The following is a 20,158-nucleotide window of genomic DNA, read 5'->3' as shown; positions in this document are numbered from 1 at the left end:
GTGTGCGCATACAGATAAAAATAAATTTGCTCTGAGTTGTGGTGGCGCTGTAATCGCGCTTACGTTAGACATATCAGACGGACGGAGCAATTTGAAACTTGTTAAAATTCTTAATATTTTAATAGTAAGAGTGTTTTTTAATATTATTATAATTAAAATAATTAGTTTGTTCATTTAATCTTTAGAATTTATAATTTTAGATTGCAATTGAGAAACATCTGTCTGACAGATTATTCCGTTAGAGGACAATCTTGTATTATAATCCTTAAAAATTTCATCGCATGCTATATAAATGTTAAAAGTAAAAAAAAATATAAATACATATAGTTATTTGATAACGACTAGTTATTTTTCAAAAAAAGATAAAAACTATAAAATATATGTACTTTAGTAAGAACAAGCTGCTGATAATATTGTTTTTAGATCTTGCACTAAGAACAATATTTGTTCTTGGCTCTGTATAATCTGAATGACATTTTTTGATATTGAACAGAATAGAGATTATCCAAATTATCCAATTACTTAATACGGTACTCTGTGACTTTATTTAAAAACAATATTTGTCTCATTTTATTTATAAAGAATTAAACATTTTCATATTCAGACGAGTTATAAATATTGAAGTAAATTATTGTTATGAATTTTTTTAGCGCATGTGAGAAGTGGTTTAATTGAATTCGTAGAAAATTAGAAATGCACATATTATATCCTAATTATCCTATAATATGGTAAGAAAATTAGGTTGTAATTACTACATTTGTTTGTCTGCTTTGTAGCATTTATAATAGTTTTTTTAATAACAGGAACAGAATAATATTGACTGCTCGCCGACCTCTCCAACAATAGATAGAATAGAAATTACAGAATATGAGTGAGTACCACAAAGCCTTTTGTTTATACTCATAGAAACTTCAATAAAATATTCGTAATACCGTACAGATATAATAAAAATATAACTGATTACTATCTGTACATAAAAGCTGTATGAGAAACAATTATTAGGATACTATATAAAAATTGATAACATAATAGTGTCTCTTAAACTTAGACACTATTATGTTATCAATTTTTACACACTAATTTAGCTTAACTAATTTATTTGCAATTTTTACAAATATAATGGAATAACCTCTTCTTAAAATTTTATATTTTTTTACGATTGACTGTACATACATTGTGCTGGTAAATATAATTATAGAAAGACAGTTTTTAGGATGGTATTGTATAGTTGTGAATATCTAAAGTAAAATGGATACTAGAAGGATTGTTATGTCAATATAACATTTTTCTGTATCTAATAATAGACAAAAATTAAATAATATATGAAGAGATGTATCATGCAGTTTTATTTCAGTAAGTTTACAAACAAAAATCATTTGCACTAATATTGTTTATACAGTATTTGGTTATTAAGCAGTGGACTCATTTAATAATCTTATATATATAGTATAATAAATGTGAAAATTTGTTAATATGGATGGATGTCTGTTACTCTTTCATGCAAAAACTACTGAACAGAATCTGATGAAACTTTACAGTAATGTAGCTTATACATCAAAAGAACATACAGGCTATAATGTTCATGCGGGTGAAACCGTGCTCATAGCTAGTATAATATTAATAAACTTTCTATTTTAATAAACTTTCATTAGTATTAAAATAGTATTAAATACCTATTTAGGTGGTAAAATATTAATCTCATGTATGCCACTTATTATGCAAGGTCTAAATTTTTACTATTAGAAAGTGAGGAAGTGATAAATTGCTTCATGACCAAGGTTGTTACATAATTGAATATAACGTAGTTATTTTAAACAATTCGACTTAAAGAAAAATTAAGATATATTTCAAATAATGGGGAGTTTCAATGACAAATATTAAATACTCATTATATTTGTCATTGAAACTCCCCATTATTTGAATCTAGATTCACCTTCCACTGAAATATATCTTAATTTTTCTTTTATCTTGTTACATTATCTTATTGATATTATAAATGCAAAAGATTGTGAGTAAGGATGGATGTTCGTTACTCTTTCACACAAAAATTACTAAACAGATTTTTATGAAACTTTACAATAATATAATTTGTACATACATAATTTATATAGGCTATAAATTTCACTTGGGTGGAACCACAGGCACAGCTTATATAGTTATACATATTTGTCTCTTGAGAGTTTTTTTTTATAATAGGCTAAGGTTACCAGCATGGAGCCTGGAATGTTTAAAGTCAGCAGCAATACAGCAGAGGCTAGGTCGTCCCCACAGTCTAGCATGGGCTATCTTGCTGAATGCTCTCCCGCCGCCTAGTGGAGATATCATATCTAGGTACATATACTTATTAAATCTTCTATTCTAACACTTACAACACAAATAATAATAATATTATACGCTTAGTGAGAATTTTATATAAGAAACATTTACATTTTATTTTTATATAGTACAACAAACTAGTTTTTTTTATGTGAGGGATGTCCATAATTTATGTCATACAAATTTTATTATTTCTGACTATCTTTGTCACAGTGATGTGACTAGTCACATCTGTGACATGTGATGTATTAACAAACAAGTTTTGTAATTAATTTTATTTCCATTTAAAATATTTATTAGTAGTATGTAGACTTCGCCTTCTATTGTCACACAATGTCACATTTCGAAATGATGTGTAACGTTTTATAGATGACCAACAAAATAAATTGAATTATTTGCTTTAGCTGAATTTAATGATTTAAAAAAGTTTAGTTTTTTTAATTTAAACTATGTTCCATTTTTCTGAAAATATTTATCACATACATGACCCCTCCGCATCTAGAAATGATGTATTAACCAACAAAGAAGATTTAAATGAATTTTATTTCCATTTAAAATATTTATTAGTAATATGTAGACTATGAAATGTTATTATGTATAATTCCTTCTACCCCTTGTCACACAATGTCACACTTCGCCTACAACCTCTTCCTTTATGTTTAACGACCCATTACACAAAAAAAATCTTATTATATGCTTAAGTATTTATGTAAGTTTAATAAAGTTTAATTTTTTTAAATAAGAAACTATGTCATACAAATTTCTTTATTTCTGACTAACCTTTATCCTTGTCACAGTTAGTCACAATTGTGACACATCTCTTCCGCATCTATAAATGGTACAGCACTAATATAGATTTTAAAATGTCATGTTAGAAAATGTGACACCACTGATGTTTCAGGCATAGTGATGTAAAAAAAATGCATAGGTTCTTCCACCTTGTCACACTTTGTCAGACTTCATTCACAACCTCCCCACCCTTTAAAGTGTAACATAATTCATAGACGACCCTTAAGTGGAATGGCAATCAATTTTATTGTCCAATTTATGGTATTGGCAACTGTTGCTATATACAACATATAGACATCATGACGTCATGATGATGATTAGCATACCCCTTATACATTGCCATTTCCAATATTAAATTATTATCCATCCCCATCATGTAACTTCAGTTATGAGACATAAAAATAGTCTATAAATAAATTGTCATTGTCTCTTGTTACAGTTTAGAAGCTCATAGAAATTTCTACAACGATCTTAAATCTAAATTGTCTATGGATCCTAGAACTGTGATTGGAGATGATCCATTATCACAAAATGACGAGGTAAATATATTATAATAGCTTTTTGATTTTCTGATTTTTGTTTTCGAATTTAATTTGAACAATAACTATCAATAGGTATATTTATTTATTTAATACCACTCAAAACATCTTACAATCACGACAAGAAGTTGATTAAGAGTTATCAAACAAATTACTATTATATTTATTCTATAGTTATCAGAGTTAAAATAAATAATGGACCATGTACCATACGCCAACTATAAATATAAACCATTAACAAATTTATGTGAAATCCTTATATATTCTCTTTTGCCAGAGTGCATGGAAACAACACTTCTGTGATAACGAGCTCAAAGCACTTATATTGCAAGATGTGGTACGTACATACCCTGATGAGGTGTACTTCCGTGAGAAGGAGGTACAAGAGTTAATGGTGAGTTGATTGGTCAAATATTTTATATGTATTGTTATTTCTACATTTCATAATTTACTTATTCAATTAATACAATATAAAATTTCAGCTAATTGCAAACTCGTTTATATTTTAAAACTATTCTATTTACACTTAATAATATTCTCTACCTCATAAAATAAAGCCATCCATACATTACAGAACAGAATTTTTATTATTTAAATGTGAGATGAACTGGCACGTTTTACAAGATATATATCTTGCAAAACAAACAAAACTTAAGAATTTATTATTTTATAGAAATTATTATTATTATTATTTTAAAGATTTTTGTTAATTGTTAAATTAATAATAAAAAAATAGATTTTAATATGTGAAGTCATGATACTTACGACTCGTCCCACCCTTTGTCACATAATGTCACACTTCATCCTCGTCCCCGTTTTTAACATGTGACTATACGCATGTAACTATACGCATGTGACTAAACGCATGTGAATATACGCGTGACAACATTCATAGGCTCATTTAAGGCTTATTTTCATTTCAGGTTAACGTGTTATTCTTCTGGGCACGATGCCATTCACATGTGGGATACAGACAGGGAATGCACGAAATACTTGCCCCACTATTATTTGAATTGTATTTAGATAGGAAATTTGCACCTGACAACTTAGGGTAAAGTACTTGGTTTATATTATGCTATTATATTATTATAATCAGAAATCCGCTGTTGTTTAGCAGTTTCTACCCTAAGTTACATATACAAAAGGTCGTAAATAGAATGTCAAATCTGGCAGACTCCGAACAAAAAGTTTTTTAATATATATTATACTTAAAAGGGTGTTAACACGAATGATTTTATGGTAAATAATTAATTAACTATATTAATAATGAGTACTAAATGCGATGTTTATTTTTTTTTATTAAATACATATATTTATGACTGATTCACTGGTGATAGCCATATCGATACGAACCTAATTAATCCGTAGGACGGTAACGACGGCCGTAGGTTTACTATTATATTAATTTATTGTGTTACATTTGAATCCAACATGCCTTTTTTGGATTCAAATATATCCAGCAAATTATATGCATTACAAGTGCTACATTCCTCATGACATCTACAGTTGATAGTGTATCTGAACACCTTATATGTAATTATAGTCGTGATAGTACATTACAGTTGTTACTTAATCCAGATACTTCTTCCTTTATTTTATACTAGCTAACCACCCCGGCTTCGCACGGATGAAATCTCTCTTGAATCACTCTATCTATTAAAAAACCTATTAAAAATTCGTTGCGTACTTTTAAAGATTTAAGCATACATGGGGACGGACAGACAGCGACAGCGACTTTGTTTTATACTATGTAATGATATTTTAAAATGACATTAAATGTGATATGAGTTGAGTTATTGCACCTTTTTAGATGGGTGAACTATTAATAATAAATGTGCTCCACCGACAAGATCTCGGTATCTAAATTGTGAATGAATGAAAATATATTTAATACTAGCTGTTCCTGCGACTTCGTCCGCGTTGAATTTAACATTATTTTTCTAAAATAATAGCAGCCTAAGTTACTCCTAATTACATCAGCTCCCTGACAAAAAAAAGACCCGTCAAAATCGGTCCAGCCATTTCAGAGATTCGGAACAAACAGACAGACATACAAAAATTGTAAATAATGTTATTTTGGTGTATGTACCATATTTATGTTCATATGCATGTAGCAAAAAACGTTTTTTAATATTACAAACAGACACTGCAATTTTATTTATATGTATAGATAATATCCTGCCTCCAAGATACAGGTCCGAAATACAGTTATTCTCAATTTTTCTATTTATAATCAATAAAAAAACTCTTTTTATTTATATGTATAGATAAGTTTATCTGAAAAAAAAAACAAATATAACCGTTACTCAAAAATTTGTGTAGCTTTTTTATGACTGAATGGAAATGTATTAAGTATAAGTTTTATTAAAAAGTATATAACATAAATAATTGTTACTTAGAAATTTGTGTAACTTTTTTGTTTATTTATAATAATCTTTTTTTTTTTGCAGTGACGCGTTAAAATATTATCTTGACGAAAATTATTTAGAACATCATTGTTAGTAAGTATTAAATTGTAATAATTAACTTAAATACCTGTATTATTTCATTTCCAAGCCATTATTTGCTAAATTGTGTAACACATTTATTTAGTAGAGTAACACTACTTGTACTTAAAGCAACATTTAATTCTACTAAGCCTATGATATATTATTCTTCCCCTTTACATATCTTATTTTGAAAAGGTTTCTAGTACTAAATTTATTTCTTACTAGTTGCCCCCGCGACTTCGTCCGCGTAGAATTTAACTTTATATTTCTAAAATAAAAGTAGCCAAGTTACTTATTCCATCAGCTACCTGCCAAAAAAAGTCCCGTCAAAATCGGTCCAGCCATTTCAGAGATTAGCCGGAACAAACAGACAGACATACAAAATTGTAAAAAATGTTATTTTGGTCTATGTACCGTATATATATTCATATGCATGTAGTAAAACGGTTATTTCGATTTTACGAACAGACACTCCAATTTTATTTATATGTATAGATTTAATTGCAAAGGCAAACTACATAACACACTACTTAATGGAAATGCAACAGTTATCCATAACATATGTGCCATGAACTTGCCATATGGCATTTAACCCTGTACAATTCACATACCGCCATCTAGTCCCAAACTAAGTAGAGCTTGTGTTATAACTGATAAGAATACTTTTTTTTTGTAAATACATAATATATATAAGATATATAAAACACCCAGACCGATACAAGCAATCATATTCATGGATACAAATATTTCTTCGTCCGAGGAATCGAACCCGCGACCATCGGAACTAAAGCGGTGTGCTAAACCGCTAGACCACCGAGCCCGTTGGTTTTGTACAAAATCTATCTCAGTGATATTAGGCCTGTTTTTAGCAATATGGTATAAATATTGATTTCATGCTCATCTTTTCATCCTCCACTGGTGCTCCGCCCGCATAAACAGTAAGTGCAGGCGAGGGCACCGTTCCATTAATACTCATAAAAAAAAAATATGTTTTAAAAAATATATTACGTCTGTACTATTGGACCAGAGACTATGAATTCTACATATATAGTCTCTGATTAGAATAATTGTTTTTCACAGCATGCTCTTCAACACCCTTATGAAGGGTTTAGAAAAGTTTTATACGACAGGTGATGTGGTGCCCACAGCTTGTGGTCGGCTGCCGTCGTCCAAAGTAGTTCACGTATGTAAGAAACATATAACAATACTGTTTGCTTTTTATGTATCTACTAACTAATATGTGCGAAAGTTTGTTTGTAATGTTGTCACGGATTAGTACTTGACCGAGACTAGTCATAATTTAAATGTATTGTACAAGAATCGATCCCAACTTTGTCAGGTGTAGTACTATATTAAAGCTGGACCATTATAACATATAATTATAAAAATGCCGCATGCTGTTAAGTCCGTCAAATGTACTAAAATCTGTCTTCTGAATTATCTTCGGATTAATAAATATATATCTGGTATTTGTGTGTTGTATGAAGGTTAGTTTTGGCAGAAAATTATTTTTACACGGTCTTAAAATAAAGAAAACAATAAAAATAAAACAGTTGTGAATACATAAACATGAAATATAAATAATTTATTACTTACCTATTATTTCAGAATCGACACTTTTATAATCCATTGCAAGAATTTTCAGAAAACAATATTCATTTAAAATATGTTCCTCGATTGTATATATGTATCTTTTGAACTGTGTGTATTAAAAAATAAAAATATATATAATATAGAAAAAATAATTAATTAAATTAATAATAGATATTTATAATAACTTTGTTTTATTACAGAATCCTAATGAAGTAGTCAGATATTTGGAAAAAGTGAAAGAGGAATATTTGGCGCCGTTTGACGCAGAGTTAGCGGCGCGCCTCGCTGAATATAATATCTCTATGGAGCTTTTTGGAATGTGAGTTGTATATAAGAGTTCAAAAATATCTACATATATGCAAATAGATTTCATAACAGCACGTTTTGTATAAATATTTATATTGAGACTAATTGATATAATGTAGACTCATACATTATACTGCTTATTGCATCCATTAATAAATAAATATAACACATAAAAATATATTATTGTTTTTTATAAAAAAATAATTGTTGTTTTTGTAATAAAAAGTATCCCCAAATGTGTGCAAATGAGATAATGAAGAACACACATGATGATTTATAATATTAGTAAGTGTGATTGTGAGATTAACATTTGTGCAATAAAAATAAAACATAAAAATAATGTATACTTTTATTTATCTATTTGTGCGCCTGATATATTTTAATAGCAAAAAGATAATAACTTGTTTTTTGTATAAAATTTTTATTTTTTTTCTTATATAGACATTCGTCAATTACTTTTATTTAATTTGCAAAACGTTATCGAAATTTTTTAAATATATAAATCTGGCATCGAAACTAATTTAAATAGCTCAATCTATAAATATGACACACATGTTAGGAAGAGAGGAGGGATGAAGTGTGACAAAGGGTGGAGGTATTCATATTTTTATTATTTTATTCACAAATATAACACATCTCATTATACAATTCATATTTAAAATATCTTTATTCATGTAGGTCTATTACAGAATACGAGCTCTTATGATATGTCAAATCAAATCTACCGTCAGTTCGGATTGATTTCGAGATGAGAAGAACTCACAAGATACTCAGCTCGTATTCTTTTCAAATAAATGTTGTACATGTTTACAATAATACAGAGCATGTCAATCGCAATTACAAAATTATGTCCACAGATAATTATATCAGAATTACAGTTTTAATTATTTTAAATGATAAATTAAGGATATTAGTAGTCTATAAATATTATAGTCCATAGTTTGTTAGAAAAATCATGAAATGTGTCCATTAAAAAAAATTGTTTGCTAAACGAAAACAAAACAAATTTAGAGTCTGCCTGTTTGTTTCCTAATTTAATAGTTATTTCATGTGTAAATGTATAATATGGTAAGTGACACTAAAGAGGGAAAGTCTCATTGTAAGGAACCGTGGGTCTGAATTCTTTTACAATATGTTTATTATGCTGAATAAATGATTATTATTATTTTTTTTATTTATATTATTTTTTCTCGACTTTCGCCGGTAATGTTGGTATGTACGGGCCTAAGCCAAGTACATAACAATGTTCTATTTCAGGTGGATATACCATAACACAAATGTAGGCCTAATTATTATCATTCTTTATTTTTTCTCAGCTTTTGCTGGTTTTCTCCACACTTACGGGCCGAAACCGTTACTTATTATTATTATTATTATTATTACAGCCGATGGTTACGATTACTATTCGGGCGTGAGTTCCCGCGCGCTGATATACCACATCTGTGGGGGTTCCTGTTCGCCGACGGTCCAATGCTGCCTTATTTACACTACGTCATAGTCGCGATGCTCGTTTCAATTCGAAATATATGTGAGTATAATCCAGGTGATTGTTCGATACTATTTTATGTACATTATATTGTGTATGTTTTATGTAATAATTGTTTTGTTTTAAATATGACTTACTCAGTAAAGAACTTGCGACTACTCGAATTTATACAGGCTCGTACAATAGTCATTGTTGTTGTCTGTCACAATATTTATTAGGCACTAAAATGTTCTGTATATAAAAAAATATATATATAATAAAATTCTTAATAGAAAATAATAAAATATGAAACATAAAACTATACGGCCAGTACGTCAGCAAGCCATAAAATAATTAATGAATTAGTAATAAGATAATTTTATTATGTGTATTTTAAAAGAAATATTAACGTAATTTGGAAAATTTAGGGACCACATTATTGTTTCTTGTTATTTATGTTGATTCTCGTTATTTATGTAACACGTTAATGAGGGATGGGGGTGTGGAGGATTCAACAGAGTGTGATATAAAAGTTGGAATAGTCTATAAATGGTTCGTGCATCATTGTTACATCGAGGTCCCTCCCCACCCTCTAGGAAGAGGAACACATAAATATTCAAATTTTAGTTGTCATATACTTGTATATTGACTATTATAGTGTGAGATTTTTAATAAATAATTTTATAATCTTCGAAAATTCCTTTCTGACAATGTGTGAGTATTAATACGTAGTGTTACCTACATCAAAATTTTTCCCTGATTTTAGGCAAATTCTCAAAAAAGGCATATGTTAAAATTATAACTAATTATGTTCGATGTCGGTCGACAATCACGTCTTATAAGGATTTTAGGTGAAATAGAATTTGATACCGTACTGCTGCCAGACGAAAATCTGAATTGATTTTTTAGTGATATTTTAATGCGGAAAGTACTTTATAACCTCTTCTGATTGAGATTATTTTTATCTAACTTGCTGAAGTCTCTTTCAATTTTTATATACTAGAAGATAGATAACAGGCAAGATTATTTAATTTTTTAGAGATTGCAATATCAAATCTTAATAGGGTCATTTAATGATAGAGCAATTGGCTGTAAGATTGATGTATTTGTACATATATGTTATAAAATATAAGAGATGGGAACGTGCGGTGCTCAATACACGGAACGACCGAGCGAGGCGCCGCGGCGGACCTGGCTCGATGCCGGGGACGGTCCGCAGACATACACTTCGGCCAACACCGATTTATTACTCGAATGTTCCGACCGGTGATTTGTTCCCAGTGTTGGAGGCGGAAGCCGGCGGCGCGCTGGCGGCGCTGATGAGGCCGAGCCCCGCCGCCGCCGCGCACGTCACCGCGCTCGCACTGCACCTGCGGCGCCCGCGCACGCACCCGCGCCCGCCGCCGCCGCCGCCGCACAGGTACACGCGCCTGCCGCTTTATGCGTTTGTTTATATATCGTAAGTCATCTAGGGTTATATCGAGCTAGTGTAACCTAATATTATTATTGCCAGAAAGCTGACGGAACCATTTGATCGTAGCAACGAGAGCGACGAGCCGCCGAAGTGGGAGCTGGAGCAGCCGGGAGCGGAGCACACGGGCGGCGCGGCCTCGTGGTGCGCGGACGGCGCGGCGGAGGGCGGCGACGTCGCGCGCGAGCTCGCCGCCCTCGCGCTCGTGCGCGCCCGCCTGCCGCGCGCCGCCGCCGCACTCGCGCGCGCCCTGCCGCGCCCGCCCGCCCGCGCCCGGGCCGCCCTGCGCGACCTACTGCAGGTACTGCCGCCCTGCGCGACCTACTGCAGGTACTGCCGCCCTGCGACCTACTGCAGGTACTGCCGCCCTGCGCGACCTACTGCAGGTACTGCCCGCCTGCCGCGCGCCGCCGCCGCACTCGCGCGCGCCCTGCCGCGCCCGCCCGCCCGCGCCCGGGCCGCCCTGCGCGACCTACTGCAGGTACTGCCGCCCTGCGCGACCTACTGCAGGTACTGCCGCCCTGCGCGACCTACTGCAGGTACTGCCGCCCTGCGCGACCTACTGCAGGTACTGCCGCCCTGCGACCTACTGCAGGTACTGCCCGCCTGCCGCGCGCCGCCGCCGCACTCGCGCGCGCCCTGCCGCGCCCGCCCGCCCGCGCCCGGGCCGCCCTGCGCGACCTACTGCAGGTACTGCCGCCCTGCGCGACCTACTGCAGGTACTGCCGCCCTGCGCGACCTACTGCAGGTACTGCCGCCCTGCGCGACCTACTGCAGGTACTGCCGCCCTGCGCGACCTACTGCAGGTACTGCCGCCCTGCGCGACCTACTGCAGGTACTGCCGCCCTGCGCGACCTACTGCAGGTACTGCCGCCCTGCGCGACCTACTGCAGGTACTGCCGCCCTGCGCGACCTACTGCAGGTACTGCCGCCCTGCGCGACCTACTGCAGGTACTGCCGCCCTGCGCGACCTACTGCAGGTACTGCCGCCCTGCGCGACCTACTGCAGGTACTGCCGCCCTGCGCGACCTACTGCAGGTACTGCCGCCCTGCGCGACCTACTGCAGGTACTGCCGCCCTGCGCGACCTACTGCAGGTACTGCCGCCCTGCGCGACCTACTGCAGGTACTACCGCCCTGCGCGACCTACTGGAGGTACTGCCGCCCTGAGCGACCTATTGCAGGTACTGCCGCCCTGCGACCTACTGCAGGTACTACCGCCCTGCGCGACCTACTGCAGGTACTGCCGCCCTGCGCGACCTACTGCAGGTACTGCCTGTTAAGAACCTCTTTGGTTCAATGGCAGGCGATATGCTTTCTAGCAGCGCTTGTCAATGTATGTAAAATAATAAAATAAAAAATAATATTTTTTTATGACAGATTACCTTTTTTGTCTTATATACTATGAACATTGACTGAACTTGCTAACTGACTAATATTAACTAGTGTAGGTATACAAAATCCTAGTCCTGGTTTTCCTTAACACTGATCCTGATCCCGGCGTTGCTTAATACTGGTGAGTGCTACTACCAATTTCCTATATTAGGTTATGGGCTAATACCAAACTTAAAAATGGATTTGTCGAAATTTCAAATTAATAAATTAGAAGGTGAAAATTGGATACATTGGAAGTATCGCATGTCAGCACTATTAAGGGGAATAGACGGTATAACGGATGTAATAAATGGATCAATTAAAAAACCGGAAGTGCCAGATAGTAGTGCTGGGGATTCAGCAGCTATGGCTAAGTACGAAGAGGACTTACGAAGCTACACTAAGTTGGATAGTATAGCTGTACTTGTAATAACTAATAATATCTCTGATAATATCCTGGATAAAATTCTAAGGTTAACGACCGCAAAGGAAATATGGGATGAATTACATCGCCTGTACGAAGGTGTATGTGAGGACCGCCTGTATGATTTGTGTTTAGAATTTTTCAGATATAAGAAAAATCCTGTTGACGACATGGCTTCACATATCTCGAAGTTGAAAAATCTGTGGTATAAGCTCAAGCAAGAATTAATGAAAGAAGAGGAAGGTAAGGATTTACCTGAAGTTCTATTAATTTGTAAAATCTTGGATACTTTACCTGAAACATATTTTTCATTCAAGTCAAGTTGGTTGTTAATGTCTAAGAAGGATAGGAATATAGAGAATATCACAAGTCAGCTGTGTGCGCATGAAAAGGCACTCGGTAACAATGTAGACAGTGAATCTAGTTGTGAGGCCTTTGCTGTCAAAGGAGTCAAGAAGAAACCTAGTAAGTGTGAAGACAAAGGCAGTAATAACAAGGACAGTAGCAAAAAGTTTAAATGCTTTGGTTGTAAAGAGGTTGGTCACCTTAAGAAAGACTGTCCTAAGAAAGTAGTTTCTCGAAAAGATGGCAGTAGTAAGGGAATTAACATGATGTTACTGACTGTGAATTCGGCTGAAAGTAGTATTGCAGATCGTGACCATTGGAATGTAGATAATGGGGCTACGAATCATGTTACAATGCGGAATGATATCTTTCAAGATTTCGAATACTTCAGTGAAGGTCACACTGTAACTACGGCGGACAAAAATGTGATCAAGGCAGTAGGCAAAGGATCAGTTTGTATTGAGGCCGATGTTAATGGACATACTGTGAGATCGACTTTGAGAGATGTTTGGTATGTTCCTCAGATAAGTAGAAATCTGTTTTCTGTATTATCGACGCAAGATAGGAATCCAGGTAGCGTGTTTGAATCACGGGTCACTACTTGTACTATGAAAATAGGAGGAATGATTACTGTGACAGGAAATAGGGAGAGGTATGGAGGATTATACAAGCTGAATTGTAGAGTCGTACCGCCTATGAATATGTTAGTAAATTTGGTACAGAAAGTTGATATATTGCAACTTTATCACGAACGTTTTGGTCATCAAAATAAAAGACATATAAGAAGTCTGATAGATAGAGAGTTGGGAATAAAAACAAAAGATAGTGAAGAATTATGCGAAGGTTGTATCTTTGGAAAATCTCACAGACAAAAGTTTGGTGTACGAGATAAAGCTACGAAACCTGGAGAACGCATACATTCGGATGTTTGTGGACCCTTTCCATCTAGTTATTCCAAATTACGATATTTTGTACTTTTCAAAGACGAATATACACGTCATCGTTTTGTGTATTTTCTTCGGAATAAGTCGGAAGTACACGAGAAATTGAAACAGTTTCTAGTTGAAGCTAAAGTAGCTGGTCATGTTGTTAAGGAACTATTGAGTGACAATGGTGGTGAATTCGACAATGCACAAGTACGGAAAATATTGGTGGAAAATGGAATAAAGCAAAGACTGACGATGCCGTATACACCGGAACAAAACGGAAATAGCGAAAGAGATAACAGAACGATCGTGGAATGTGCTAGAGCTATGATGCATGCACATGAAAGGTTACCTGAAACTTTGTGGGCTGAATTGGTGAATACTGCCGTATATTTTATATTTTAAACAGGACAGGGCCAACGTCAGTGGAACACAAGTCACCCTCAGAACTTTGGACTGGTATAAAGCCAAGGATTAAACACATGAGGATCATTGGGTCATCATGTTATGCTCACGTACCTAAACAGACTCGGAAAAAATTACATAAGAAAGCTATGAAATGTATTCTAATAGGATATGATAATGATGATGGATATCGTCTTTGGAATGGTTCTACTGGTTTAGTAAGGTCAAGAGATGTGACATTTGATGATATGTCTCTGCTTAGAGGTGAATCACTGAAGGTGTCTGAACCCATGCAAGCAGAATTTCCTAGCAATGTAATTGAGTTGCAACCTTTGGCATTACAAAAGATAACTCAACAGAGGAATGTTGAAAAATTACCTCATGTAGAATCTTCTGATGCTCAGAATATTGTAATTGATAATGATGAAGTTGAAGGTCTTGTAAACAATGATGAGTTTATTGATAGAGAACTTCACAGAGACACTTCTGTTATTAATGAAGATATATTTGATGATGCTAGAAGTAATACGCTAGAACAAAATATTGAATGTGGGGGGGGTATTAGAAGGAAATGACGAAGCCGAGCTTCACGAAACTATGGATGAACATGAGATTATAGAGGAAAGTAGTCGTATTCTTAGAGATAGGTCATCGCTTCGTCTACCACAGAAATTCAATGATTTTATTCTATATAATATAAATGGAGAGAGCACTGGTAATCAACTGGAACCTAATAGCTACAAGGAAGCTGTGAGAAGTGCTGAAAGTAAACTTTGGAGAATGGCAATGGATAAGGAAATTAATTCTCTGAAGGAAAATAAAACTTGGGTGTTGGTAGATCTCCCGAAAGGTCGGAAAGTCATACCCTGCAAGTGGGTTTTCAAGGTCAAATTAAATGCTGACGGGAATGTCGACAAATACAAGGCTAGGCTTGTTATTAAGGGATATAGTCAGAAGAAAGGCGTGGACTATTATCAAACATTCAGTCCTGTAGCAAGAATGGCGACCATTAGAAGTGTATTAGCTGTTGCCGCTAATGAACAGATGCATATGGCGCAATTTGATGTATCTACTGCTTTTCTGTATGGCGATCTTGATGAAGAAATCTACATGCGACAGCCGGAAGGTTATGAAGATAACTCTGGTAAAGTTTGTTTACTGAAGAAAAGTCTTTACGGTTTGAAGCAGGCACCTCGGTGCTGGAACAGGCGTATATTAGATTTTTTCAAGGAAATCGGTTTGAAAGTATCTGATGCTGATCCATGCCTTTTCACAAGAAAGGAGTCTAGCGAGAAGCTCATTGTGGCTCTTTATGTGGATGATGGTTTGGTAGCTGCGTCTAATCAGAAACTGATCGAAAGTTTCCTAAAAGATTTAATGGGAAAATTTAAAATCACAACGAAGTCTGTATCCTACTTTCTCGGTATAGAGATAATAACCAGAGAAGACGGCATAAAAATTCATCAGAAGTGTTATGTGAACAAAGTTCTTCGACGGTTTGGGATGGACAGCTGCAGACCGGTGCATACACCAATTGTTAGAGACATGTCTCAAAACCGGGATAAGGTCGACATGAGTAATATGTTGTTGAACTGTAGACATATTGTTGGAGCCTTAGCATATCTCATGGTTGGAACGAGACCTGACATTGCATTTGCTGTTAGTGTCGTCTCAAGAAATTTGGAAAATCCAACTGAAGACGACTGTGTAAAGCTGAAACGGATTCTGCGTTATCTACAACATACGCAAGATATGGGTATTTTGTATCAAAAGAACTATAAAAAGGGCATCATAGAGTGTTATAGTGATGCTGACCATGGAGGAGACGTTGGTACTGGAAGGTCAACTTCTGGAGTACTGTGCATGTTTGCTGGTGGTGCTGTATCTTGGATGAGTCAAAGACAAGCAAGTGTTGCAATTTCAACCACTGAAGCAGAAATAGTTGCGGCCAGTGAAGCAGCTCGAGAATGCATTTGGCTAACTAGGATACTAAGCGAACTTACTGAAATACAGTATCCTCCTGTATTACAAGTGGACAATGAAGCCGCGGTGAGACTAGCGGAAAATCCTGAGTTTCACAAGAGAACAAAACATATTCTCATCAGGCACTTCTTTGTTCGAGAACTTGTGACAAAAGGTGATCTCATGGTTCAGAAAATTAGCAGTGAGTGGCAGTTTGCGGATATTTTTACTAAAGCTTTACCAAAGCCAAGGTTAGAGAAGATTAGTAAGCTGCTAGGATTACACATCGAGAGAAGATGTTAAGAACCTCTTTGGTTCAATGGCAGGCGATATGCTTTCTAGCAGCGCTTGTCAATGTATGTAAAATAATAAAATAAAAAATAATATTTTTTTATGACAGATTACCTTTTTTGTCTTATATACTATGAACATTGACTGAACTTGCTAACTGACTAATATTAACTAGTGTAGGTATACAAAATCCTAGTCCTGGTTTTCCTTAACACTGATCCTGATCCCGGCGTTGCTTAATACTGGTGAGTGCTACTACCAATTTCCTATATTACTGCCGGCCTGCGACCTACTGCAGGTACTGCCGCCCTGCGCGACCTACTGCAGGTACTGCCGCCCTGCGCGACCTACTGCAGGTACTGCCGCCCTGTGCGACCTACTGCAGGTACTGCCGCCCTGCGCGACCTACTGCAGTTACTGCCGCCCTGCGCGACCTACTGCAGGTACTGCCGCCCTGCGCGACCTACTGCAGGTACTGCCGCCCTGCGCGACCTACTGCAGGTACTGCCGCCCTGCGCGACCTACTGCAGGTACTACCGCCCTGCGCGACCTACTGGAGGTACTGCCGCCCTGAGCGACCTATTGCAGGTACTGCCGCCCTGCGACCTACTGCAGGTACTACCGCCCTGCGCGACCTACTGGAGGTACTGCCGCCCTGAGCGACCTATTGCAGGTACTGCCGCCCTGCGACCTACTGCAGGTACTACCGCCCTGCGCGACCTACTGGAGGTACTGCCGCCCTGAGCGACCTACTGCAGTTACTGCCGCCCTGCGACCTTCTGCAGGTACTGCCACCCTGGGCGACCTGCAGATACTGTCACTCTGTTGCTCATCCCACGTTATGCAGATACGCCGCCCCTGCTCCCCGCACTGGATATGTACCATCGTTCTTGAACCTGAACCCGACCAGTGATCACTGATCACCATAGACTCATACAACACCAATACAACTACATAACAATCTTACCCATTTTTGTAAATACTACAGTTAAATACAGTTTAATTAAATTTAATTATAATTCTCTTAATCTGTACTGTAATAACACTTAATTAAGATAACTGTGATTATTAAACTCAACAGCTAGCAGCACTCCTGGAATGTCGCAACCACGCCCTCATAGATGTAGAGACAGCATTGGAAGCAGCAGAAGGTGAGGTAACCGATGAAATTGGTAAACGGAAGATAGTACCAGTCACGGTAGTCCCAAAACCTAAACCTGCCCATAGCAAACAGCCCAACAAAGTGAGAGAAGTACAACTGAAAGTGTTTCACCAAACGGAGTGCAAAAGTACCAGTGATTTTCCGTTTTTAGACCCGCTCAGATCAAGGACAGATTGACTAAGACGCAAGTTTTTACTCTATAGTTACTATCGTTAAGGTACTTAACTATGTTATAGGTCGGCCAACGGAAGTTGTCCGAAAAAACAGAGATACTTTTAAAAATTTATATTCTGAATTAATTATTAGAGATGATTCAACAGTTTTGTTTGACACCAGTTTTATCAGTCCTAAAGATTACTATTATTTTTGTCGAAATTCGCGGACAATTTTCGTTGTATAGAATATAGGTAACTATTTTTGTGATGTTTATTGTAATACAATATGAATTATATAAGTCTGTATAAATAAAGTAAATTTGAATAGAAACTAAAATAAATTCAATCAAATTTTTTAATATAATGTTTACAGGAATTTTAGTTATTAAGTTAGCTCACAAGTAAGTAAAAATGTGTATACTTTAACTTTAGTTTTTATAAATGGCACATATGTAGTAACAATAGACATGTTTATTTATTGCCACATAAAATGGACTAGTTTCTAATAACCATTTATATCGTCATTTATTTGTGTATAGTTTTTAATTTTATGCGCCGTTTTTGCGTGACCATATTTAAAATAAAAATACGTAATGCTATGATTGACTTAAATGTGTATGTTTATTAAAAACACATTGTATAAATATTTTGAACTATTTAGCTTCCTGTAATGTGCCCTACCGTTAAATAAAACAGTGATAATACTGTGTTAACTATAGCATGGTGCGGGTGACAGTTACTAATTTTACATTTAATATTTAAGTTAATACAGTTATTAATAAATAATATATTACGAATATGGTACAGCTGAAATACTAAGTCATAATTTGTAAATCGCGGCAACTATTAAGAGTGAAACGAAATGTTAAGTAAACTGTCACCCACACCATGCTACAGCGCACATGGTATAGATCTAAATAATTATAGATAAATAAGTATATTATAGTGATATTTAGTATTAAATTAGGAACATTCTTCAATTAATATATAAAATTTGTTAGTAGTTGGTTATTTAGTTTAAATATGCATACATATATTTTTGTACCTATATGTGAAAATTATAGTGTATCTACTTCTAAAATAATAATTTGTGAACGTGATTGTCACAAAACAAAATCAAAAAGTGTATTTATTTGGTATTTTTCTGGTACGCGCTATAACAGACTTTTCTAATGAATTTCTTTCTTCCCGCTATAGGTACTTTTTGTATAGAGATATAGAGAATAGGATTGGATTGGATAGAGGTATTTTTGTTGATGAAAGTAAATGGTGTTTTAATAGGAAATTAATTGGCTAAACTTAATACTCAACAGGAACTCCATCAAAAAACATAGCATACAACATAAATACATTAAAATTTTGAGCATAATATGGTCTTTTATCTCATTTTATTTATTTAACAATTTCATAATTGAGACCCAGGAATGGCAGAAAATAAAATACTGTAGTAGTCTGTCCGGCATTATATCTACTAAAAATAGCTTACTTATTGTTTGTATTATAATTATGTAATGTGCTATGTGGATTACCTACATTTTATATTGAAAATAAATAGTATAATTTAGAATCTGTCTACTGAGATAACAAATTATCTGAAAATTTATACTCGGAGCACAAAATTGGCAGTGGAAATTACAAGAAGCCACTTTTCAGAGAACGAACTCTTAGACGAAGTCCTAGACTAATTAGATTACTACTTAACATATTTTTTTTGTGATGACTGAATGAGTTCTTTGATGAAACATCTTGTCTGTGATGAAATTAACAATTATTAATTATTTGTCTTAGTACTTCAGAGTCATTCTAAAACTATAGATAGACATATTGCATTCGAAATATGTTTTTGTTTTGAAAAATGTTGAAGTCGTTTGCTAAAATGAGCATAATTTTCTGTACAGTGTGCGAACTTCTTTGTTTTGTGCATGACTTTACTTCTATGGTGTGTAGTGACTTCATGCTATGAGCACAATAATAATATGTTTTTATGTTGACGGCAAAATGAGTTCCATCAATGTATTGTTATTGAAGTCTGTTATGTATAGTTGTAAAGTAATTAAGGTTTGTATGTATATAACCAAAGAATAAAATATCCTATACCTTAAGATAAGTGGTACTATAATCAATAAAATGCTTCCTTTTATTAATAA

At 35.4% G+C, this 20,158-nt stretch overlaps 1 protein-coding gene across 1 annotated transcript; it reads left to right on the top strand.

Moving 5' to 3' along the window:
- Positions 1-536: 536 nt before the first annotated feature.
- Positions 537-18,084, top strand: LOC131844775 (TBC1 domain family member 5). The gene is made up of 13 exons (XM_059193736.1): positions 537-728; positions 804-871; positions 2,197-2,331; positions 3,545-3,644; positions 3,922-4,038; positions 4,568-4,695; positions 6,095-6,145; positions 7,214-7,316; positions 7,927-8,045; positions 9,418-9,560; positions 10,779-10,917; positions 11,011-11,269; positions 17,776-18,084. Exons 1-13 carry the CDS (start codon positions 726-728, stop codon positions 18,031-18,033), a joined length of 1,623 nt encoding a protein of 540 aa, XP_059049719.1. The 5' UTR covers positions 537-725; the 3' UTR covers positions 18,034-18,084.
- The last annotated feature ends 2,074 nt before the right edge of the window (positions 18,085-20,158 follow it).

This window comes from Achroia grisella, unplaced genomic scaffold (genome assembly GCF_030625045.1).
Source record: "Achroia grisella isolate CSIRO2021 unplaced genomic scaffold, CSIRO_AGI_Agris_v1 utg413, whole genome shotgun sequence".
In the NCBI taxonomy this organism is placed as follows: domain Eukaryota; kingdom Metazoa; phylum Arthropoda; class Insecta; order Lepidoptera; family Pyralidae; genus Achroia; species Achroia grisella.
Note: the sequence above shows the minus strand (reverse complement) of the source record. Positions and strands in the feature narration are given on the sequence as shown.

Excerpts from the sequence above, each read along its gene's own strand:
- LOC131844775 (XM_059193736.1), top strand. Across the intron at positions 8,046-9,417 it reads TCTATGGAGCTTTTTGGAAT|CCGATGGTTACGATTACTAT; the intron begins GTGAGTTGTATA and ends TTATTATTACAG. Across the intron at positions 10,918-11,010 it reads CCGCCGCCGCCGCCGCACAG|AAAGCTGACGGAACCATTTG; the intron begins GTACACGCGCCT and ends TATTATTGCCAG.